General features: G+C 39.3%; 1 protein-coding gene across 1 annotated transcript in view; it reads right to left on the bottom strand.

Annotated features, from left to right (window-relative positions):
- LOC131165890 (rhodanese-like domain-containing protein 7) overlaps positions 1–26,000 on the bottom strand; it is a 76,739-nt gene that overhangs the window by 32,907 nt on the left and 17,832 nt on the right. Inside the window, exons 5-6 of the mRNA XM_058124041.1 lie at positions 24,340–24,591; positions 24,108–24,206 (exon numbers count right to left, since the gene is read on the bottom strand). Coding sequence (XP_057980024.1) covers positions 24,108–24,206; positions 24,340–24,591 — 351 coding nt within the window. The remainder of the gene's footprint in view (positions 1–24,107; positions 24,207–24,339; positions 24,592–26,000) is intronic.

Here is a 26,000-nt window from a genome sequence, read left to right as displayed (position 1 = left end):
CAACTAAATCCTCCAACCAAGGAGAACCAAGCAGTACATGGCCAATCTTCATAGGCAGGATATCAAACCAAACATTAGCCAAATATTCACCCATTTGGATGGGAACCAAACATATTTCATGAACATGTACAATAGAGTTATCAACCCAAGACATCTCATAAGGCTCTAGGAGAGGTTCCAGATGAAGTTGCATTCGAGTGACTCCATATATGGAAACCACATTCATTGGATATCATCCATCAACAATGATTTTGCAAACCTTTTCTCCGCATTTGATAAAGGTGTTCAATAGCTTGAAATTATGCCCAAGGTATGATAAATGGCATTCCTTTGTCCTATAATTTGTCACCTTGTTGCTGAATTTATGCATATATATATATACACTGCAGCTTTATATCACCAACAGCCTTTTAACACAATTTCCCACAAGCGTTATTCCCAATATCTCAAAAACTACATTCGTCCATCTTGATATTGGTTGTCTTACTGAAATGAAACAAATACACAAAGAAAACTCACAAATTACAGCAGAAAAACCTGATTTTTGATCGTGGCAGCAACAATTTCTAGGGTTTCATGACAAAATTATCGTGCTTGCTTGCAATTTGTTGTGCCCAAAAGCAAAATATCTCCTTGCAAATCAAAATGTCATGGAGAAAACCTAAAATTTCATGGCTGAAGCTTTTTTTTTTTCAAGACTGTAAATTGCAGAAAAACTGTGAAAGTTTCCCAATCTCAAGTCACCGGCGCGTGTGGTGTGTGGGCCACCGTTGAGGCACCTCAGGCGATGAAAATTTGGTCAAGGAGAGATCAAGGCATGAGGAGTTCAACAGTGGTGGCAGTGTGTTAAAAGAATCACCAAATGTTAGGGATTCAAGAGGACCGACGGCTAGAATCCTTTTGGCCAGTGCGTGAGCCTCTTCTAGTAATCAGAAGGCGATGAAATTATAGGGGAAGGGGCATTGGCGTGTTCTGTCTTTGATTGCGCAGGTGGTGTTGCAGGATGGTGGCTGGAAAGTGATGTTCAAAGAAATGAGGATGCAGCCCGAATTTTCTGAAAAGATGAGGAACTGCATAACTGCTTTTATGTTTTTTTTTTTTTTTACGGAAATTTTAGAACAGAAAACCGGAAGTTTGAATCAGAGAGATAGGAGGGACGAAGAAGCATGGAATGAGAAAGAGACCAAAGAAAAAGAAAGAAGAGGGGAGAAGGAGGGAAGAGGAAGAAGAACAGAGAATCAGAACAGAAAAGAGAGTTCAGATCAGAAAACAAGAATGGAAAGAGAACTGGGAAAACTAAGGGAATTATGGGAAGGGGAGACGGAAGAAGAGGAGAAGAGAAACAAAGAAGAAGAAAGAGGGCAGAAGAGAAGAGAGAAGGGGATGAGCAGAAAATAGAGGGAAGGGGCTGCTGGACAGCAGAGGACTAAGGACAGAACATGAGATCAGAACAGAGAAGAGAGGATAAGAAGAGAAGAAATCAGAAATAGAGAGAAAAGAGATAAAATTAGAAGAACAGAAGAAGAGAGGGGGGAGAAGAACGGGGCAGAAGAGAATAGAGAAGGGGATGATGGGGGGATTGAAATGGAAGAATGGAGATCGAAGTATGGGCTCTGATACTAAATGATGCAGGGAGCAGCATCAAGGTTCTGCAGTCATGGAGAAATTAGAAGAGAGGAAGGAAGGGAAAGGGAGGAGAGAAGAGATAACTAGTTGGGAACTCACGTGCAATTCCAATTCAAATTCACCAATAACTGCCAACAACATGACTTTCACACACTATTTATAAGAAAGCCCCTTTACATGAAATTACACATAAACTCCTAAAATTACATTACATTACAAATATACCCCTACTTTACACAAATATTGTAAAAAACCCCCCAAATGCACATAATCCTATACTAATCAATACTAAACACATAATAAACTATTAACTTAACCCCACAATCCCTTAACCCTACTCTCCTTAGTTATTCTCCAGCAAGGATCTTCTCAAGGTCATGCTTCTAGTCCTACATCATATAGCCTTCAAAGGTCTCCTAACCTGCAACAAGTTACTTGTATTAATTTTATCAAGCACAACCTACAAAGCTTACACTTCTCTCCTTCCAAATGCCAGCAAAAGAAGATATATAATCTTTCATTTCCCGATACTCTTGATCCAAATAAATTTCAGATACCTCATTGGGTGACAGACCCTTCACCCTCTTTCCAACCTCTACAGCAACACCAAGCATAGGCTGCATAAAAGGAGAGTCAGCTACATTTGCAGGAATCTAATTATAAATTAGGAATTTTCCAACTGCTTTTCTTAATTTACTTTTTAAACCTTTCAGTAACTTAGTGTTTCTTTTTTGTTGTTTCGCACTCTTGCTTCTTTGAAAAATAGGATCCATTGCCCTTAATCTAGCTTCGAGGGCTTCAAGATTGATCCATTATCATCCGCTACCTCCAGCTTCTCGAACACTATAAAATCGAGCTCTATTGAAACCACTGGCACCACCACTACTAGAGCCACCTCCCTCTTCATAAATATTACCCCCTAAGAACAACCGACTTGTTCTTGCTCGAAATATCTATCTCTCTCCCCATTGTTGTTGTTATCGTATGCTTTCTTGTCGTGCAAATCTCATTCTTTCTTCTTCCGAGTCTTCTTCATCGCTCAAATTCTCAAAATCTCCTCTAATTTGGGCTTCGGGCTTCTGCTTCTTCTTGCATTTTTTGTTTATCTCTTTTCTTCTCAGCATATTGTTGTAGATGTTTCATCATTTATTCTCTTACTTGTGTGGTCACATTTGAGTATCCAACCACTTGATCTTTTTTATGTGCCAAGTATTGTTTCAAGCATGTAATGCTTCCTTTAATTATCTTCCCACACAACTTAAATACAATAATATGCTTGTTACCATCCACCGGAGTACCAAAATGTCATCCAATGTCCTCACTAGGTAAGTTCTCATTTCTTTTCTCATGTGTCATCTTGATAGACTTGATTTGATGATCACTACACAAAACACATAGAAAATACAAAGTTACAGTCTTTATAAAAAAAAAAAAAATGAAAGGTATGATATAATTAGTAAATAATAATAATAAGTACTAAATAGTCTTAATTTTTAATATTTGTTACATAAAAATAAAAGATAATCTTTGATTAAAAATAATAAGTCATGTTTATTTAAAATGATTAATTCTAAAAATATGAGATTTATTCGCAAAATTAGAGTTAACGAAGTTAAGTTCGCACTAAAAAAGATGAAAAATGGGAAAGCTATGGGACCAGATAACATCCCAATTGAAGTTTGGAAATGCTTAGATGATAATGGAATTATATGGTTAACTAATTTTTTTAATACAATTGTAAAAACTAAGAAAATGTCAGATGAATGGAGGAAAAGCACTTTAATACTTATATACAAAAATAAAGGAGATATTCAAAATTGTAATAACTATCGTGGAATCAAACTTATGAGTCATACGATGAAACTATGGGAAAGGGTAGTTGAACAAAGATTAAGGTTAGAAACGAAGATCTCAGAAAATCAATTTAGTTTTATGCCTGGGAGATCAACCACGGAAGCTATTTATCTTTTAAGAAGATTAATGGAAAAGTTTAGGGAAAAGAAGAGGGACTTGCATATGATATTTATTGACCTTGAGAAAGCATATGATAGGATACCTAGGGAAGTTCTATGGTGGGTTTTAGAAAAAAAGGGTGTATGTAGTTGGTATACCGATGTCATTAAGTATATGTACGATGGAGTAATGACTAGTGTAAGGACTAAAGATGGAGAAACTAGAAAATTTCCAATAACCATAGGTGTGCATCATGCATCTGCTTTGAGTCCTTATCTTTTTGCTTTAGTGAGGACCAATTGACTGAATATTCAAAAAGAGGTTCTATGGTGTATGTTGTTTGCAGATGATATTGTATTAATTGATGAAACTAGGGACAGAGTAGAGGTTGAGTTAGAATTATGGAGAGAAGCTTTGGAATCTAGAGGCTTTAGGATAAGTAGAAATAAGACAGAATATATGAAATGTAATCTTAGTAATGATAGGAGAAATATTAGGGACAAAATTAAACTTGATGATGAAGAAATAAATAGCACTTGTAGATTTCGACACCTTGGATTTATTATGCATGCTGAAGGAGAAATTGAAGATGATGTAATGCATAGAGTTAAAGCAGGTTGGGTAAAATGGAGAAGTGCTTTAAATGTGCTCTGTGATCGTAGAATGCCCTTAAAATTGAAAGGGAAGTTTTATAGGACAGCTATAAGACAAGCAATGCTATATGGATCGGAATGTTGGGCGACGAAGAAACATAATATCCAAAAAGTAAAAGTTGTCGAGATGAAAATGCTTAGATGGATGAGTGGTATAACATTGAAAGATAAATTAAGGAATGAACATATTCGTGGTAAGTTAAGTGTAGCTCCTATAGAAGATAAGATAAGGGAGGGACGGCTCAGATGGTATGGACACTTACAATGTAGGCCACATAGTGCATCTCTGAGGAAGAGTGACTTAGTTACTATGGGGGGCAATAGAAGGGGTAGGGGTAGACCTAAAATAAATTGGGAGGAGATAGTGAGTAAAGATTTAATATCCTTGAATCTATCAAAAGAAATGGTCCATGATCGCATAAATTAGCGGAAAAGGATTCATATAGCCAACCCCACCTAGTCGGACTAAGGCTTCGTTTTGTTGTTGTTGTTGTTGTAGTAAAATAAAAATCATAAAATAAAAAATATAAATTATTTATGCATAATATATTTATTTTAAGACCATTAAATTTATTCCTCAAATCTTAGCAATTAGGAATTTAGGATTTTAGGCAAACCTCATATAATATATAATATATAACTAAAGTTAAACCTAATATATAATATACAAATAACATGATATATAAATAATTAAAGCGGAATATAATATATAAATAAATCTAAAACTAATATAATAAATAATATACTAATATAATATATTATATAAATTATATATTATTTTAAGATTTAACTATTTAAGCAAACAAGAGGGGCGCCGGGGGGGGGGAAGAAACTTGAAAGGTAAAGATTAAATAGTGAGGGAAAGTGAGAGATAAGGAATGAAGGATTAAGGAAAGAAATGATTAAGGAAGGATCACCGAATAAGGGACTAAGGTGGATGCGTAGTGGCTAGTGCGTATTGTGTGCGCCAGATCGTTGGAGGTTGGAGCCTAGAAGTGTCTCGAAGGCTCAATAATCGAAGGACTACGTGCATTGGACTCCAATCTAGCTCTCCAAGACGGCAAGACCAGATTCCTTGAAATCTCGAGTCTCTCTCTCAAGTCTCAACTCTCAACTCTCGAAGACGGAGATGGGGCTGGTGAGTGGCAACAACTGGCGGAGGGAGTTGTGCTGCAGGACATAGTCGTATTGTCGACGACTCACAGAGCTTCTACAAGGCTATCAGCGATTCGCAGAGCTCCTGCAAGGCTGCAACTGCTTGAAGGGGGCAGATCTAGGGTTTTGAAGATCGAAATCGAAGAAATGGAGGAGGTGAAGGCCGACTGCAACAAACAATCCTTCTTATTCTTCAGCTTCCAAGTTCCAACAACAAATCAAAGGTACGATTTTTTGATTTCAATATTTTGAATGGTAGATCTGCCAAGGATGCGTCGTTGGGAGAGGGGGGGAAAGCAGGGAATCATGGTTGGATTCGAAGGAGACAAGCAAAGTGGCAAAAAATCGGATTGTCAGAGTATCGGCCAGTCTAACGGACCATTACGAAGTGTAACATGGCGTAACATCTATTACAGGTCGTTAGAGCCATGAATTTTTTCCTCCCCGCAATATCGATTAGTATCGGTTTCGGCCCCTCATTTTCCGTTACGTAATGGCCGTTATGCTACGAAACGGATGTTATTAAAAACCATGGTTCCTATCCCCTTAACAGCAATTGTGGACCCACTTGGAAGGGTAACTTGAGGGAGATTTTTAGGATATTGGAGAGAATAAAAGAAGTTGGCTGCACTTGTTATATGGTCAATGGCGCAGAATCGATAATCCAAGGACTAGTAGGAAGAATACCATATGACATGCAAACTATAGGACTACCTTTTTTGGGCAAAAGAAGCTATGTGATAAGATGCTTGTCGAGACAATTGACACTATAGAAACCTTAAATACTCCTCCTCTAATATAGTCACAATACACGGTTCACTCAAACAAGTGACTAACGAAGGTATCATACTTTTGGGATTTGCAAAAACCATCCCAACATTCACAAACAAAGACCCATGATCATAAGAAACTCACATGCAGCCCCAAGAAAGCAACACTCAGCACTGGAACTAGGGGTGGCAAAACAGATCAAAACTCGTTGGGGGACCCGTGACCCATCCGTTTAAACCGGGTTTGGGTTTAATACAAGCTGACCCCCGATCTGTTTATTAAACGGGTTAGGCAGGTTTGGGTCAGTACATGCCAAGTGACCTGTTTATCTTCCTATATATATATATATAGTGAAACTTTTAAACATTTAAAACCTAACCCTAAGTTCCCAACGGCTATACCACGCTGTCGGAGAACCCGTGACCCGCCCGTTTAAACCGGGGTTTGAGTTTAATACAAGCTCACCCCCGATCTGTTTATTAAACGGGTTAGGTGGATTTGGGTCGGGCACCTTCCGAGTGACCTATTTATCATCCTATATATATATATACAATGAAACATTGAAACATAACCCTAAGTTCCTAACTATAGAGACTTGGAAAAAAAGAAATAATAAGAAAAACAAAGAAAAGAAGGAATCTAGTTTGGTGTGGATCAAACCGTCGATGATTTTGTAATTACTGCGGCACGGTTAAGAGTAAAACGGTAAAAAGGTTTGGTTAAAAGCCAAAACGTCAACAATTTCAGAAAAATCATCGACGATTTTGTCTGGCAGTGCTCAATAAAAGGAAACTTGCAGCTCATTTTGTTAAACAAGATTTAATTATCTCTCTCTCTCCCTTCTCGCCGCTGCGTGAACTCTCCCCCTCCTCTCTCCGAATTTAGCCGATTCGACGATTAGAGACCACTATGGGGTCCTAGGAACTACGCTCGTCAAGTTAATCAGAGTAGATTTTTGATTTAGGCATTCCACGCACCACTCCGAGGCTGAGGTAAGGGAGTTGAATTCTTAGTTATTTTACAGTTTAACTAGTTTCAGAGTGTGTGGGCCTAGGAAATGTGAATATGATTATTATTCTGGGGTTGAACTAATTAAGGTAGGGTTTGAGAATACAGGGGTTGTCCGGGCGCCGCAAGCATAGTATTGGATTCCTTGCAAGCACAATTCTAGAAAACAGGCAAGGGAATAAGTTATGCCGGTTAGTTTTAGAAATTTTACAGTATAGTATAAGATTATGAGATATCAATATATGAATTTCTGAATATTACAAGATATGAAATTATGGACATGGAAATTTATGATTTTTCAAATGATATGCATATTCAAGAGAATTCAGAAATTTGGGTCGCATGAAAAACACTATAGATGATATATTATTTTAATATAGAAGGAAGTATAATTTTTCCCATACAGTAATAAAATACAGTTTTCCCATACAGAATATAGAATTATGAGCATTACTCAAATTGTATGGCATGAGAAATACTAGATTTAGTAAAGAATTTTATAGCTTTTACAGAACCATGATATTATAGAAATTACAGAATCACGGTATTTCAGTTTATACAGAATCTTGGTAAAATAGTAATATATAGAAATAGTATTATACAGTATCAGAACCTTGATGAACCAGAATAGAACACAAAGCACGGTACCGTAACTAATACAGTATAGATAGTGCAACCACACACCTCAAAAAGAGTGTGGTGATGGCAGTAGATTGTGCCTCAGTGAAGAGTAGAGGAGCTTCCTACCAGTCCAAACCAGGTTGAGCAAGTCAATCGTACTATAGACGAGTTATAGTTTGACTTAACCTGGTAGGTCAGCCATGGTTAAGTCCAGCCCACAGGCTGCACAACCCAATCATGCGGGGTTAATTCATGATTATAGTCATCCATCGAGGGAAATTTTCACAGTTATTTATATATACATAGATTTACAAAAACAAAAACTATGAATTACGGCTAGACGTATACTCTAATACAAAATGTGTATTTTAAATGGCATGGGTGTGAGTAACAATACGTATATACATTAAATTGTTATCTTAGTTACAATTTAAATTAACAGTTATGTTATTTGTGTAAAACTCATCTGCCACAAACTGGTATAACTTATTCCGTCTTACTAAAAAGTGTCTCACCCCAGGAATCTTAAACATTTCAGGTAATCCCGGTAGCCACACGGAGCGAGCTCTGAGATAGTGAAGGTGTAGTTTCAGGAAAATAGGGTATGTGTTTATCTTGGGGTCTGGAGTTTTGTTCGAAAATCCTTGGGATTTCTGATGGATTTTTGGGGAGTTGTATGTATATTTCAGAGACTCTAGCACTCTGGTATTGTATATAATGTTTTGGTGTTTTATGTTTTTCCGTTGCATAGTTAGAATGTATTTCTTACAGGTATATCCCCGATACCCCACTTTGGGTCTAGGTTGACTTTGTTTACAGTTTGTGGTATCAGAGTTTATTAAGTAAAATGAAAAAAATAATAATATAACCAAAATTTTTGGGGCGTTACATTGTGGTATCAGAGCTTAGGTTGCTAAATTCTGTAGACTTCAGTGTACAGCGGTAAACAATACCAGAATATAGGAATGGATTTAGATGAAGGGTAGGAAAAAGAATGGATCAGGCGCACAGTAGGATATCGTTATGGAAGTTAGAGTGGAATTTAGGGCTCTTTCTTGTGGCCTGAAAACAGAGAATTCCGCGGTAGTTTTTGTGATTTTCTTGGGGTGAGGATTTCAGGAAAGTCATAGTAAACTATCGCCGGTTCTTGTTTCTGAGTAGTAAAGTGGAATCTTAAATTGGGGATATCTTAAAGTTCTTAGTTAGACAGTAGTACTGTCATGTTAAGGTGTTGAAATTCTAAAATTATTTCTATTCTATTTTTAGGATGGACCCTAGAAATAGCAATACTCATACGGGAGGGGGTAGTGTTGCGGGGCCCTCTAGTATGAGCGGCAACAATTCTGATGCAGTCTTGCGCAGTTTTGCTCAACAGGTTATGACTGAGATAGCACGGAGTTCTAAAGAACAGGATTGCCGGCCAGCTAATCGGGGCTATTCGATCAGACAGTTTACCCAAATGAATCCTCTAGCCTTTTCGGGAGCCACAGATCTGATTAAGGTAGAAAAGTGGCTGCAGGAGATTGAAAAAATCTTGACAGTACTGCATTGCACTGACGAACAAAGGGTGTTGTATACCACATACAAGTTGATAGGGGAAGCAAAACGATGGTGGTCAGGAGTGAAGCTCCTGGAGGAGCAGAGGCCAGCACCAGTAGCACTTTCTTGGGGGAGGTTTAAGGAGATATTTTACGGCCGCTACTTTCCTACCTCAGTTAGAGATGCCAAGATGGAGGAATTCCTGAATCTGACTCAGGGACAGCTAATAGTGCCACAGTACACTACTAAATTTGTGGAGTTGTCCCATTTTGCTCCCTACATGATCTCAAATGAGTTCAGGAAGGCCTAGAGATTTGAGAGGGGACTGAGACAAGAGGTGTATGAGCAGGTGGCAGTTTTGCAGATACAGGATTTTTCTAAGTTGATGGATAAAGTCACCGTAACTGAGATCAGTCAACAGAGAGGCACATAGGGGAAAAGTCAGAGAAAGAGACCTATGCCTACTAGTTTTCAGGCGGGTCCTAGCTAGGGTTCGAGAAGGAGAAATAGTGGGGGACAGAGACAGGAGATAGGAAGATGGGTGTATCAAGGATCTCATACCTGCCCGATTTGTCCCAGATGTAATAGGAGGTACATGGGAGAATGCTGTATGGGAGAGAATGTTTGCTATCGTTGTGGGAGACCCGGACATATTGCGAGAGACTGCCGAGCGCAGCAAGTTAATCCACCCGCTCCTAAACAAATCTGAGAAAACAATCAAACACCCCAAGGAAATCAACAGAGGAACACCGCCCCGGCATGGGTCTATGCTTTGACACTGAGAGACGCTGAGGCAGCAAGCGATGTGGTGACAGGTACCATTTCTATATTGTCACATAAAGTTACTGTTTTATTTGATTCAGGAGCGACTCACTCTTTCATAACTCCAGAATTTATTAAATTATGGGGTATAGAAACTCAATCTTTAGATGTTAGTTTATCAGTAGCTACGCCGACCAGGACCACAGTATTGTGCAGGAAGGTACTTAAAGATTGTCCACTCAACATTCAAGGGAGGTCTTTGCCAGTGAACTTGGTAGTTCTAGATATGCATGGTTTCGAGGTAATTCTGGGAATGGACTGGCTAACTGCCAACTATGCCAGTATTGATTGTCATAAAAGAAAAGTGGTATTCAGACCTCCAAGAGAGCAGGAGCAACGATTTGTGGGGACGTGTGCGCGTTCCCCACCATAGATTTTTTCAGCTATTCAGGCGAGGAGATTGCTTTTGGAAGAATGTCAGGGGTACCTAACTTGTGTAAAAGAAGCGTAGGAAGGAGAATCCAGATTAGAAGATATTCCGATAGTGAAAGATTTTTCTGACGTATTTCCGGAGGATCTGCCGGGACTGCCTTCTGATCATGACGTCGAATTTACTATCGACCCACCTCCGGGAACAGCGCCAATTTCTAAAGCAGAGTACAGGATGGTTCCAGTAGAATTGAAAGAGTTGAAAGAACAATTACAGGAATTGCTAAATAATAGGTTTATCAGGCTCAGTGTGTTGCCCTAGGGAGTGTCGGTATTGTTTGTGAAAAACAAAGATGGGTCGATGAGAATGTGCATCGACTACAGAGAAATTAATAAAGTAACCATCAAGAATAAATACCTGTTTCCTCGCATAGATGATTTGTTTGATCAGCTACAGGGGACCCAGATTTTCTCGAAGATTGATTTGCAATTTGGGTACCATCAAGTAAAGGTTAGAGCAGAAGATATTTCAAAGATAGCTTTTCGGACTAGGTATGGCCATTATGAATTCCTAGTTATGCTGTTCAGACTAACGAATGCTCCTGCCGTAGTCATGGACCTGATGAATAAAGTCTTTCATCAGTACCTGAATCAGTTTGTTGTAAATTTTATTGATGATATTTTGGTGTATTCAAAGAGCCCTGAAGAGCACGAGAAACATTTGAGGATAGTTTTACGAATATTGAGAGAAAGAAGGTTGTATGCCAAATTCAGGAAGTGCGAATTTTGGGTTGAAGCAAGTCACTTTCCTCGGACACATGTTATCCAAGGGTGGCATTTTTGTAGATCCGTAAGATTGAGACAGTAGTGGACTGGGCACGACCGAAAAATGTGCAAAAAATTAGGAGTTTCTTGGGATTGACAGAATACTATCACCAGTTTGTGGAGGGATTCTCTACATTGTCAGGCCTCTTGACCAGATTGACCAGGAAGAATGTAAGATAGGAATGGATAGAGGAATGTGAGTAGAGTTTCCAAGAATTAAAGCAACGACTCATCACTGCACCAGTTCTGATGATTCCTTCGGGAGAAGAGGGTTTTGTAATTTATAGTGTCGCATCACACAAAGGGCTCAGGTGTGTTCTGATGCAGCGAGGGAGAGTCGTAGCATATGCTTCCCGACAGTTCAAAGAATATGAGAAGAATTACCCTACCCATGATCTAGAGTTGGCAGCAGTGATTTATGCGCTGAAAATTTGGAGGCATTATTTATATGAGAGTAGGTGTAAAATCTTCACAGACCACAAGAGCCTTAAATATTTCTTCATACAGAAGGAGCTAAACATAAGGCAGAGGAGGTGGCTAAAGTTAATTAAAGATTATGATTGTACTATCAGTTACCACCCAGGAAAAGCAAATGTAGTAGTTGATGCATTGAGTCGAATATCAAAAAGTGCCTCAGTATCAGCAGCAGTGGAGCAACATCATATCAAAATGGATTTGGAAAGGCTTGGGGTGGAGTTTGCAGAGGGTAATCACCAGACGTTCATCGCTAATCTGGTTATATAGCCTACGTTACAGGAAAGAATTAAAACTGCTTAGATAAAATATGTTGAATTATTAAAGATAATGGATAAAGTGCGAAATGGTCAGGGAGCAGAGTTTAATGTCTTAGAGGATGGAGCTTTGAGGTTCCGTACCAGACTTTGCGTACCTGCTGATGTTGAGACTAAGAGAGTTATGCTGGAGGAAGCACATCGATCCATTTATACAGTGCACCTTGGAAGCACTAAGATATACAGGGATTTTCAAGACTTATTGGTAGAGTAATATGAAGAAAGAAATCATTGAATTTGTAGGGGAGTGTTTGACATGCCAGCAGATGAAAGTTGAGCATCAGAGATCAGTGGGATCATTGCAGCCACTTCATATCCCCGAATGGAAGTGGGAACACATTACGATGGATTTTGTTACAGAATCACCGCCGGCATTGCATGGACATAACGCTATCTGGGTAGTCGTTGACCGATTGACGAAGACTACCCATTTCCTTACTATCAGAGTTAACTACTCCATGAGTAGATTGACAGAATTATACATACGGGGATAGTTAGACTGCATGGCATGCCAGTGTCCATAGTTTCAAACTGAGACCCACGGTTCACATCTCGTTTCTGGAAAAGTTTGTAAGGAGCCATGAATTTTCAGTTGATGTTCAGCACAGCATTTCATCCTCAGACCGATGGACAAACATAGAGGACTATACAGATATTAGAGGATATGCTGTGGACTTGTGTGCTAAACTTCGGAGGTAGTTGAATAAAATTTTTGTCATTAGTTGAATTTGCATATAATAACAGCTACCAAGCCAACATTGGAATGGCACCATATGAGGCGTTATATGGTAGGAGGTGCCGATCTCCATTATACTGGGAAGAAATTGGTGAAAGATAGATTTTGGGACCAAAGTTAGTCCAGCAAACTTATGATAAAGTCAAACTTATCAGAGACAGAATTAGAGTAGCTCAGAATCGGCAGAAAAGTTATGCAGATACTTACCGGCGAGAGTTAGAGTTTGGTGCAATGGACAATGTGTTTTTGAAAATTGCACCGATGAAAGAGATTATGAGATTTGAGAAGAAGAGTAAACTAAACCCTAGGTTTATTGGACCATTTGAGATATTGAAAAGAGTGGATCCAGTTGCCTATAGTTTAGCATTACCACCGATTCTATCCAAAATCCATGACGTATTCCACATAGCTATGTTGAAGAAATACGTCCCAAATCCTTCACACGTGATCAATTATGAATTTCTGGAACTCGGAGATACTCAGTCTTACGAGAGAGTGCCCGTTCAGATTTTGGATCGAAAGGAACAAGAATTGCGCACGAAGAGGATCCCGTTGGTAAAAGTACTCTGGCACAATCACGCAGTTGAAGAGGTTTCGTGGGAATTGGAGGACAAGATGCATCAGAGAGATCCGCACTTGTTCGGTGGGACTCAGAATTGGACAGATAAAGGTAAATAATGATTTTTGGCTTTTGTTTTATACAGTGTAAGATAGTTAATTATAGAAATGTATTTTGGTTTTAGGATATAAACGGTTTTCGGAGAATTTTTTTCTTGTAATTGATTGTAATCTCCCAGGACCCTATTGTAACCATAGTATTCATCCACCATAAGTGAGGGTAATTAATAAAATTACAGAAAATTTTCCTCAGAGACTAATACATAAGATAGATGGCAAATTTTGAGAACGAAATTTTTATAAGGAGGGAAAAATTGCAGAGACCCGGAAAATAGGAACAATAAGAAAAACAGAGAAAAGAAGGAATCTGGTTTGGTTGGGGCGCAAAAAAACGTCGACGATTTTGTAATTACTGCGGCACGGTTAAGGGTAAAATGGTAAAAAGTTTTGGTTAAAAGCCAAACCGTCAACGGTTTCAAGAAAACTGTCGACGACTTTGTCTAGCAGTGCTTAATAAAAGGCAACCTACAGCTCATTTTGTTAAACAAGATTTAATTATCTCTCTCTCTCCCTCCTCGCCGCTGCAAGCACTCTCCCCCTCCTCTCTATGATTTCTCTCCAAATTTAGCCAATTCGACGATCAAACACCACTATGGTGTCCTAGGAACGACCCTCATCAAGTTAATCGGAGTAGATTTTCGATTTACGCATTCCAGGCACCACTTTGAAGTTGAGGTAAGGGAGATGAATTATTAGTTATTTTACAGTTTAACTAGTTTTGGAATGTGTGGACCTAGGAAATGTGAATATGATTATTATTCTGGGGTTGAACTGATTAAGGCAAGGTTTGTGAATACAGGGGTTGTGCGGGCGCCACAGGCATAGTATTGGATTCCCTACAGGCATAGTTCCAGGAAACAAGTAAGGAGAATAAGTTATGCTAGTTAGTTTTAGAAATTTTACCAGTTTAAGTATAGTATAAGATTATGAGATTCAATATATGATTTTCAGAATATTACAGGATATGAAATTATGGACATGGAAATTTATGATTTTTCAAATGATATGCATATTCGGAAAAATTCAGAAATTTGGGTTGCATGAAAAACCCTATAGATGATATATTATTTTCATACAGCAGGAAATATAATTTTTCCCATACAGTAATAAAATACAGTTTTCCCATACAGAATATAGTATTATAAGCATTACTCAAATCGTATGGCATGAAAAATAATAGATTTAGTATAGAATTTTATAGCTTTTATAGAACCATGATATTAAAGCTTTTACAGAACCACGATATTATAACTTTTACAGAACCATGATATTACAATTATTACAAAACCATGATATTACAGAAATTACAAAATCATGGTATTTTAGTTTATACAAAATCTTGGTAAAACAGTAATAAATAGAAATAGTATTATACAGTATCAGAACCTTGATGGACCAGAACAGAACACAAAGCACAGTACCGTAACTAATACAGCATAGATAGCGCAACCACACATCTCAAATGGAGTGTGGTGATGGCAGTCGATTGTGCCTCAGTGAAGAGTAGAGGAGCTCCCTAGCAGTCCGAACCAGGTTGAGCAGGCCAATCGTACTATAGACGAGTTATAGTTTAACTTAACCCAGTAGACCAGCCATGGTTAAGTCCAGCCCACGGGCCGCACAACCCGATCATGCGGGATTAATTCATGATTATAGTTATCCATCCAGGGAAATTTTCACAGTTATTTATATATACATAGATTTACAGAAACAGAAACTATGAATTATGGCTAGAAGTATACTCCAATACAAAATGTGCACTTTAAATGGCATGAGTGTAAGTTACGATACGTATATACATTAAATTGTTATCTAAGTTACAGTTTAAATTAACAGTTATGTTATTTGTGTAAAACTCATCTACCACACACTGGTATAACTTATTTCGTCTTACTGAGAGGTGTCTCACCCCAGGAATCTTAAACATTTTAGGTAATCCAGGAAGCCACACAGAGCAAGCTCCGAGATAGTGGATGTGTAGTTTCAGGAATACAGGATATGTGTTTATTTTGGGGTCTAGAGTTATGTTTGAAAATCCTTGGGATTTCCGATGGATTTTTGGGGAATTGTATGTATATTTTACAGACTCTAGCACTCTGGTATTGTATATAAAGTTTTGGTGTGTTATGTTTTTCCGCTAATGTATTTATTACAGGTATATCCCCGCCACCCCACTTTGGGTCTGGGTTGACATTGTTTACAGTTTGTGGTATCAAAGTTTATTAAGTAAAATGAAAAAAATAATAATATAGCCAGAATTTTCAGGGCGTTACACTAACGGCTATAGCACACCATCTTCCAAGTTCCAAGTTCCATTTGGCCATCTCCCTCACGAGTCACGGCCTCACAGAGTCTCTCATCCCTTATCCGAAGTAGCTCCATCATCGAAACCAAAACTATAGATAGGGGGGAGACAAGGCGAACAAAGGAGCAACACAAACAATGAAGCGAAGTTCATCCGAAGCAACTCCGTCATCGTCCTCATCTACATCCAAGCAATCGCAGCATTCCATCTCGACCCCTTCCTCCTCATCGTCGCCGTCCGTGTCAATCACAATGAAGCGCAATTTGGGTCGTCAATTTCATCGTTGGTTGCTGAGGGTCCAGTTTCGAATGTTTTGAGTGGAAAGTTCACTTGGAAAGTCCACAATTTCAATTTGTTTAAGGAGATGATTAAGACCCAAAAGATAATGAGCCCGGTGTTTCAAGCTGAAGAGTGCAATTTGACGATTAGTGTGTATCGGAGTTTGATTAGTGGGGTTGAGTATTTGTCTGTGTTTAGAGAGTAAAATAAATAAATTATATTTTTTAAACAGGTGACCCCTTTATTAAACGGACGGGTTTGGGTTTACATAGTAGTCCCCCATTAATAAATAGGTCAACCCGAACCTGAACCCGTTTATGTCCTAACTGGAAAAATTGGAGAGGTGAACCACCGAAACTTCCATGAACAAATCACCAACAACCTCAGATGCAACCCCAAGAAAGTAACACTGCCACAGCCTCACACAAAAAAAGAATAGCTTATGAGCACTGCCACTACCCCAGAAGGTCCAACACCAAACAATAACTAACCAATTACCATGAGTGCATTGTCACAACAAAGATTGGATCTTGGAGCAAAAGCACATGCCCAACAGCTTGATATTTTGGTATATGGAAGGAATTAGAATAGTGAATCAAAAAACACAGCAAATCCCACTGTTTCAGACCCAATAAACTCAATAACAATTGATAAACAGCTTCAGGAAGCATTAAAGAACCATCCCTTGGGTGTCACACTGCCACAGACGAGGCGAACAACTCACTGATGGAGATAGCAGCCTCATAACTGAACATATGAATGTTGCTACAGCTCCAAAAAACACTCACAAAGAAGCCTTCACAAGCCTTGAACAGCATTAACAAAATGTCACAAGTGCATAGTCGGAAAAAGGTCGAATTTTTTTTAGCAAAAAACTGACCTAACAGCTTGATAATATAGTTTAGAGAAGGAATCATAGCATGGCAAAGGGAACAAAAAAGTAATTGAGGAGTCATACTGCATTTTTAGCATAGGGAGAAACTACTACTGAAAAATAAACTTACACTAGTATTTACATAATGGAAACACATCCCAAACGCACTAGACAAGCGGACATAGGCAAGCAAAATGCCCTGAACAAGCTCAGCTCGTGACGCTCTCCCACTTATGCAGTCAACGTCGTCATAGACTTTAACGCTACGTACACATCAACTTTGTCCACAAACGGTTGCATATCTTCCGCAAAAACCTAGCTAATTTTTTCGTCACCAAGGTCTTTCCACTTCACTAAGAACTCCACCGCTTCTAACTCGAGGAAGTGAACTCTCTATTTGCAAGGATGTCTTCAACTTCACGTCTGTCAAGCTGTACTGTCTTCAATTCTACTCTGGTTGACTGACTTCCGCTCGAATCTTCAGTGTCGGCGTTAAACGTCTTGAGGCAGCTGAAGTGAAACACAGGATGCACTTTCATCCAAGTCGGAGGGTCAATTCTATAAAAAGCCTTCCCGAATTTGGCCAATATGGGGGCTAGTCCTTCATATTTTCAAAGTAATCTCCTATATCGTCCTCGTAGTAACTTGATCTTTTCAAAGTTGAGCTTAACAAGCACCAAGTCACCTACGTTGAAGTGTTGCAATCTTCTCCCCTAATCTGCCCACTTCTTCATCCACTTAAAAGCTATCTCTAGGTAGGCTAGGGCAATCTCTGTGTTCTGTCTCCATTATCTGGTGTAGATGTACGCCCTAGGACTTTTTCCTCTACACGGCTCATCCACAGTGTGAAGACAGCGGCTGCTAGCCAATAACAAGCTCAAAAGGGCTCTTGTTGGTTGTTGAGCTCCTTTGGGCATTAAAACAAAACTAAGCCACATCAAGTAGTTGCACCCAATTCTTCTGGTTGGCATTAACGAAATTACGCAAGTACTCTTCTAGTAGCCCATTGAATCTCTCCGTCTGTCCATTTGTCTGTGGAAGGTAACTCGAAGAGATGTCAAGGTGTGAACCGAGGATTCAGAAAAGTTTTGTCCGGAAGTTGTCGGTGAATCTTGAATCTCTGTCATTAATAATATCTTGGGGAGCCTCCTAATACTTCACAACATTCTTGAAAAATAATTGTGTTGTCTCCTCTACAGAACAGTAGTTTGGTGTAGGTATAAACATACCGTACTTCAAAAACCTATCTATAACCACAAATATAGACCTTGCGTCTCCCATTCTGAACAGGATGGTGATGAAGTCCAGTGAAGACACTTTCCCACGGTTTGGATGGTACTAGTAAGGGCTCCAATAGTCCTACAATCTTCTTCCGCTCCCCCTTGCCTTGTTGGTAGGTGAGACAAGTTCGGGTATAATCAACCGCATCTTCACACATGTGCGGCCAATAATACCTCTACTTCAGTAAAGCCAAAGTGCGCTGCCATCCTAAATGTTCGGCCCACATGGTATCATGACACTCTCTCAAGATTGTCTTCCTCAGATCACCAGCTCGTGGCACAAAGAGTCGGCTACCATAGGTCATCAGCAATCCATCTTCCATCCAAAACTGACGTGCTTTCCCCTCCTCAGTCAGCTTCATGAGGTTCTGCACAATTGGATCCTTGGCTAAATTCTCTTTGATGCGTTCCTGCATCATCATGGTAATAGTCCTCACAGTCAAGTGTGCTACCATCTACAAGGCCGCCAGCTCGGCCTTCCTACTCAGTGCATCAGCAACTTCAATCAGGCGCCTCGCCTTGTGCTCAAAGGAGAAATCAAATTCTATCAAGAATTCCTACCATTGGCTCTACTTGGGTGTCAACTTTGATTGTGTGAAGAAGTGGCTAACACGAGAGTTATCCATTTTCACCACAAACCTTGACCCAAGTAAGTATACCGCCACACGCGGAGACAATGTATCATTGCTAGCATCTCCTTCTCTTGAGTTGCGTATTTCCGCTCTGCTTCACTAAGCTTACGGTTCTCGTACACAACAAGGTGTCCATCTTGTAACTAGACTCCTCCAAAGGTGAAGTGTGATGCATTTGTTTGCACCTCTAAGGGTTTCATGACATCCAGAAGAGCAAGTACCGGATCTCTCATCATGGCATCCTTCAAGCCGTCAAAGGCACCGTTCTATCATATGAGCAGTTCTCCGCGAGTACCCCTCTACGAACTTCTTGTAAAAGTTGAGATCTTCCATTCTTGAATCGCCCTTAGCTTTTCCATATCCATCCTGATATGACCTTGCTCAATCACATAACCAAGGAATTTAATGCTCTACTGAGCGAAAGAGCACTTCTCTTTCTTCACATACTGACTGTACCCCTTCAGCCTGTCAAATACCTTCCGTAGATGCTCTTTATGTTCCTCCAAAGTGGAACTGCAGATAACAATATTATCCAAGTACACCACGACAAACTTGTCAAGGTACTCACGAAATACCAAGTTCATCAAAATACAAAATGTTGTAGGTGCATTCGTCAACCCAAATGGCATCACCAAGAATTCATATGCCCCATACCGCGTCACACAAGTTGTGTTCGGCCCATCCTCATCATCAATTCTCACCTGATAGTAGTTTGACATCAAGTCAAGTTTAGTGAAGTACTTGGCATGACTCAGCTGATCCAACAGATCGGCAATCAATGGAATAGGATGCTTGTTGTGCACTTTCACCTAGTTGAGTGCGCGGTAGTCTACACACATCTGCATGCTCCCATCATGTTTCCTCTGAAACAACACCGATGCTCCAAACAGTGCTTTGGAAGGACGAATATATCCCGCTTCCAACAACTCATCAAGTTGTTTTCTTAACTTTGCTAGCTCTGGAGGCGCCATTCGATATGGCCCCCTAGCAAGTGGTTTCACTCTTGTAACAACTCGATCTCTTGCTCCATACCTCATCGTGGAGGCAAGTTATGAGGCAGCTTATTCGACATCACCCCCTTGTACTCATCTAACACAGCTTGGATGGTCGTAGGCACCAGCTCTTGGCCTACTTCTTCATCTACCACCACCGTGGCTAGATATGTCTGCTCACCCCTTCTCAACCACCCCCTTTTGAATTGCATGACTGAAAGGAACTTCTCATCGTCTCCTTTCTTTGCAACAACTTGCATCATGCAACGGTGGTCTCCCATCAAACACAAAGAACCAGCAAAAGGCATCAGCACTGCCTTAGTCTCCCTCAGGAAGTCCATTCGCAAAATGACTTGAAAGTCATCCAATGGCACAGCTGTGAATTTCGCATGACTTACCCACTATCCAAGCTTCACAATCACTTGCTTGGCTACTTCCAAAGTAGGTTGGGCTACAAAATTCAATAATTTCATGCGTCTTCAATCCTTCTCCAAGGATAAGTTGAGTCTCCTTGCTTCTGCCTGTACAAAATTATGAGTAGCCCCGATATCCACCATAATGCAAATACTCTTCCCATTGATCCTCAAGCCCACAAACATCAATCCTTTTGCTTGTGTAACTTTCAGTGCATTTGCCTGCTTTTCCAGAGCGTTCACTAGCTTGCACCCATCCTTGGGGTATCCTCCTCTTTCCCATCACTTTCCACTACCTGCTCCGCAGCGTAAGCTTGTAAGGCATTAAGTGATACCTTGTGAGGGCACTCAACAACTCTGTGAGGGCCTCACCACAAGTAGCATGAAATTATATTCTTTCCATTGAGTGTTTTGAACCCTCAAAATGATGAAGCTTCCTTTGAAGTTGAGGCCTTATAGTCGGTTTCCCCACTTTTGGGTTTTCCCTTCTTGAAAGACTTTTCGTTGTTTCCCCCTACGCCAAACTCTTTGGATGAAGTGGTATTATCACTAGTGTAGTCACTCAAACGTTCCGCGACAACTTGTGCAGTAGACAAGTCTTCAACTCTTTGCCTATGAAGTTCTATTGTTGCCCACAGTTTCAACCCCTCAAGAAAATAGAATAGCTTATCCTTTTTCGACATGTCCTTAATATCCAAAATCAAAGCAAAAAATTGTTTCACATAATCCTTGATTGAACCAATATTCTTGAGGTCTCCTAGCTTCTTCCTAGCATTGTACTCAACATTCTCAGAAAAGAATTGGGCCTTGAGCTCTCTTTTCAAGTCTGCCTACCAATCCACAACACAGCGTCCATTTTCAATTTCATTGTACTTAGTATGCCACCACAGTTTGGCGTCATCAACCAAGTACATAGTCACAGTATCCACTTTCACTTGTTCTAAGTCTGTCCTCAAAGTGCAAAAGTACTGCTCCATATCAAACAAGAAGTTCTCCAACTCCTTGGCATCATGGGCACCCCCATACGTCTTGGATTCTGATACCTTGGTCTTGCTAAACCCCGGAGTGTTAGAATTTCCCATAGCAAGAACCACCAAATTCACCTTTGCAGTCAAATCAACTATATAAGCTTGCAAGGTTTCCACAGTATGGTGAAAGTCCTCCGGCATTTGACTTATCAAACTTTGTTGATGCTTTTGTTATCCCACCACTTCATCAACACATTCCATCAATCGGGCCATCTCTATGGCCACATTGTTGGCTGTCGTCTCAACCTATGCTTCCAGCACACTAATTCTCTCAACATTGGCCGGCGGCATGGTCATTTATTAAAGCTTTACCAATAGCACAACGAAGGCAAGTGAATTCACATAGCAACTAACGGAGCTCTAATACCAGGTGTCACGGGCCGAGTATTTCACACCTTTGTGAATGGACCGTGCGGCGCTAGCTGCCCTCTTATTTAACTAGTCAGCCTATCATTTACCACAATTCACCCAAAAAACACTTTCATTGTCATTCAATCAAACATAAGCGGAAGCAGTAATCAAGTAATGAAAGCAATGGCACTTTAAGCAATAAACATTGAAGCAACGTAATTCATTAACAACACCTTCGTTAACATTGTGTGACTAGCGAAGGCGGCAAGTAGTCTAAACACGTTGACAATAGCTAGTAAGTTTTACAAGTTGATGAACACTCACCCTCCCCTAAAGATCTTTCTATGTTATTCTCACTCTACCACTAGGAAACATCAAAGTGACCGAGGGGTCATACTGCCTTTTTTTAGCATAGGGAGAAACTACTACTGGAAAATAAACCTACACTAGTATTTACATGATGGAAACCCATCCCAAACACACGAGTCAAGCAGTCACAGGCAAGCAAAATGCCCTGAACAAGCTCAGCTCGTGGCATTTGGCTGACGCATGGAGGCGCGTGGGAGGACCTCCGACGATGAGTTTCGTGGGGTGAGTCATCAGGGGAGCCTGTTTATGGGTGTATGGTTGGTTTTGTGAAATAATATGGAATAAGGGTGAATCTAAGGGCAGCTGCGGGAATCGTGTTTTCCAAAGACGGCTAAGGAGAGTAGGGTTTAGTTTGGATCACCATCTAATATCATGTTTAGTAATTGGGTGAAATGGAAGACCTAAACTCAATTATAGGTGTCTCTCACTCTTATAATATATGTAAGAACAAAAGGAATGACCATAATACCCTTACTAACGCATACTTATTACTAACAAAACTCTAACACATAATAGTAATGTTAAAATACTAAATAACCAGTAACAAAAACACCCTCCATGAACCAATTAGGAGCACAAAAGCCATACACATAACCAAGCTCATCCCAAAAAGGGCTCCTAAAGGTTGGTCTAGAAGGACCATACACCGACGAAACCTACCAATGGCCCTGACCTCTCACAGATACTAAAACAAAAATAGAGAAAAAACCTACTAGACTATCCACTTAAATTAATTAATGTGAGCCTAAGCTGTCTAACTCACAAAATGCATAAAATGGCATTTTTCAACATTTCAATCAAATAAAAAGAGTCATTTACCAAGTGAATCTCTCACCAATTCCAACACATTAAATGAATAAAAATAATTAAATCTGAACACATTAAAACAATTCTAATACATTAAAATAATTAAATCAAAACACATATTAGCTTGATCCTGTTAAAGGATACATAGGCAACCTAAACTTGGTGCAGTCCTAATTAAAAATAAAATAAAGAAGTATGCCCCCTAATTTATTTATTTATTTTATTTATGCAGGGCTTATATAAGTAGTTTGTTCGTAAATAGCTAGTTGGAACCAAGGGCATTCCCTTGTTCGAAGTAATTTTTTATATATATTTCTCATTATTTTGATATAATTGGACAAAATTCCTTTGAAATTTTAAATTCAACATAATTTTGAAGAGATCATTTGTTAAAAGCTTTTAAGATTACTTCAGTAACAAAGCACATGAATTAAATTGTCAAAAGATAACTTACTCAGCAGCTGACTTACTCAGCAGCTGCACCACAACTTTTCAAATACTATCAAAAATTTTATACCATCAGCAAAAAAGGGCTATAGAGGTATCAACTAAAAATAAAACTCAAAATCGCTCCCTATTCTCCCTGCAAAATGGTGGAAGGGGGTTCATGTAGCAAACCCCACCAAGTGGAACAAACTGCTCGCTACCCTTCCTGCAGAATAGCAGAAGGGGATTTTTTTTTTTAATAATAAAAGAACAATTCATTAATAGAATAATAATTTACATCTAGGAGAATAAGACATCTCATAACGAAATCTCGAAAATCTAGAAAAACATAAAGGAGAATGGAATAAGGGGAATTATGTAGCAAATCCCACCTCATGGAACTTGAGGCACGTTTGTTTGGTTTATTGTATCTCTCCATACACTCTCTCTCCCACTCCTTAACATCCACTCATTTTCTAAGTAACTACCCACCCCCTTCATTCACTCACCTGCCCCCATGTGCTGCCATGTCTAGCAAAATAAAAATACATTGCTGTCTCTTATGGCCTAGGGGGCTAATAAAACAAAGTCAATGTCCACCCTACACGAAACAACAAATCAAAAGGGACAAATTCCCACTAAAGCAGGCAGCAGACCTAAGTACTAATTATATTTGTTTGACAATATCACAAAAGCACCCCAAAAAAATTGATTGAATAAATTCCTTAAGTCAAAGCTAGTTAATTAATCAAAATTGAGATTGACCAGAAAATTAAACAATAGCAACAAAATTCAATTACCCACCGTGTCTGGATCACTAATCAATGCATTCCAATTCCTTGGGCTTACATACTTTCCAACTCTTGCGATAGGAGAAACAGAAGGCATTCCAAGAGAAACAATCTGCCCAGACAAACATGAACCAAAAATGGAACCATCTTACAGAAAGCAAACACGCGGTACTTCCCAAGATTATTATAAAATGAGAGCCACATTCCAGACACACAACCCACTGGTTTGGCTCAGAGAACAATACCTCCTTTTTCAACTTGATCCTCACATGATCCCATCTGAAGGGGGCATCTTCCCCTGCTGCCAGAGGAGAAGTTCTAGAATGTCCATGATGGATAGCTTCTTCCTCAGGACTCACAGGTGACTCCACTTGCCTTAGCCCCTTTAGACGGTTATCAGTTTGGATGAAATCAAGAACTGTTTCCACGGATTTTCGGTTTCCACATATGCTGCCATTGATTCCTTCTGGTGAAAGAATTATACCACCTGAAACACGCTGAATAGGATCAGCTTGGTGAGAGGTGCACAACATATAGCAAAGTGAAAAATGCTTGAGCATCCAATTTTAAGATCCAACTTTAGCAACATGAGTGATGTGGATGCTTCTCAATCTCATCTTTCCTTTGAAAAAAAAAGAAGCATATTTTAAGTGTGTTGTGCATCATCATCCCACATACTAGTAGTTAGATTGTAAATTTGAGCCATAAAATTTGGTGGCCAAGCATTAATTTTGATAGTAATAAGAAGTAACAATGGTGGGCCATACGTTTGATAGTCAAGAAAGCTATAACTGTCAAAGCCAGTGTTAATATTTCACTATTTCCATAATGCAAAAAATTATGAAAAATATTGATAAAATGCACATGCAAACATTGAAAATATTAGATAATCAAATAATTAGAATCAGAACAAATTATTATTGAAAAATTAGAATCCGCCAGTGATGCACTTAATGTCCTAATTTTTTCACACACAGTCAGTCCCAAACCCAGGTTAAGGAGGAAGGTTGCGTTAGATAACTAACAGCCAGCGTAAAATTAGTCATATCACTATGATATGAATCCTTATCGAATATTTGCTAGGGCATCCCCTATGAGCAACGCGTTGCACTTGAACCACCCGGGTGTAGGGAAAAGTGGGCGAGAGTGGGCCAGGTCGTCACCCCGAAGCGATGCGCCGTGTCGGCACCCGGGTACGGTGTCAAATATGCGAGGGTTCCTACATCATTCTGGACGTGGGCAGGTAAAGACATTAGTTCAGGAAACTAAGATTAGATTAGCAACTTGGAATATAGGGACACTTACGAGTAAAAGCATGAAAATTGTGGATACAATGATTAGAAGAAGAATTAATATAATTTTCCTTCAAGAAACTAAGTGGGTGGGGGAGAAAGCTAGAGAAATTAATAAATCGGGATTTAAACTTTGGTACACTAGAAAAGAAAAACATAAGAATGGAGTAGGCATTATTATAGACAAAAAATTTAAAACATAGCGTAGTGGATGTAACTAAAGTAAGGGATAGAATTATAAAAATCAAGATGGTATTAGGACAAGAGATAATAAATATCATTAGTGCTTATGCCCCACAAGTTGGCTTAGTAGAAAATCTTAAGAGACAATTTTGGGAAGATATGGATAGTACTATACAAGGCATACCAGGGACTGAGAAAGTATTTATAGGAGGAGATCTGAATGGATACGTTGGAAGCGATAATAAAAATTATGAGAGGATACATAGAGGATATGGATATGGAGACAAAAATGAGTATGGTGAGATGATCTTAGACTTTCTATGTCATATGATTTTAGTATAATGAATACTTGCTTTAAGAAAAGAGAAGAACACTAAATAACCTTTAAAAGTGGACAAAATAGAAGTCAAATAGATTTTTTTTTAACTAGG

Source organism: Malania oleifera, chromosome 10 (assembly GCF_029873635.1).
Source record: "Malania oleifera isolate guangnan ecotype guangnan chromosome 10, ASM2987363v1, whole genome shotgun sequence".
In the NCBI taxonomy this organism is placed as follows: domain Eukaryota; kingdom Viridiplantae; phylum Streptophyta; class Magnoliopsida; order Santalales; family Ximeniaceae; genus Malania; species Malania oleifera.
Note: the sequence above shows the minus strand (reverse complement) of the source record. Positions and strands in the feature narration are given on the sequence as shown.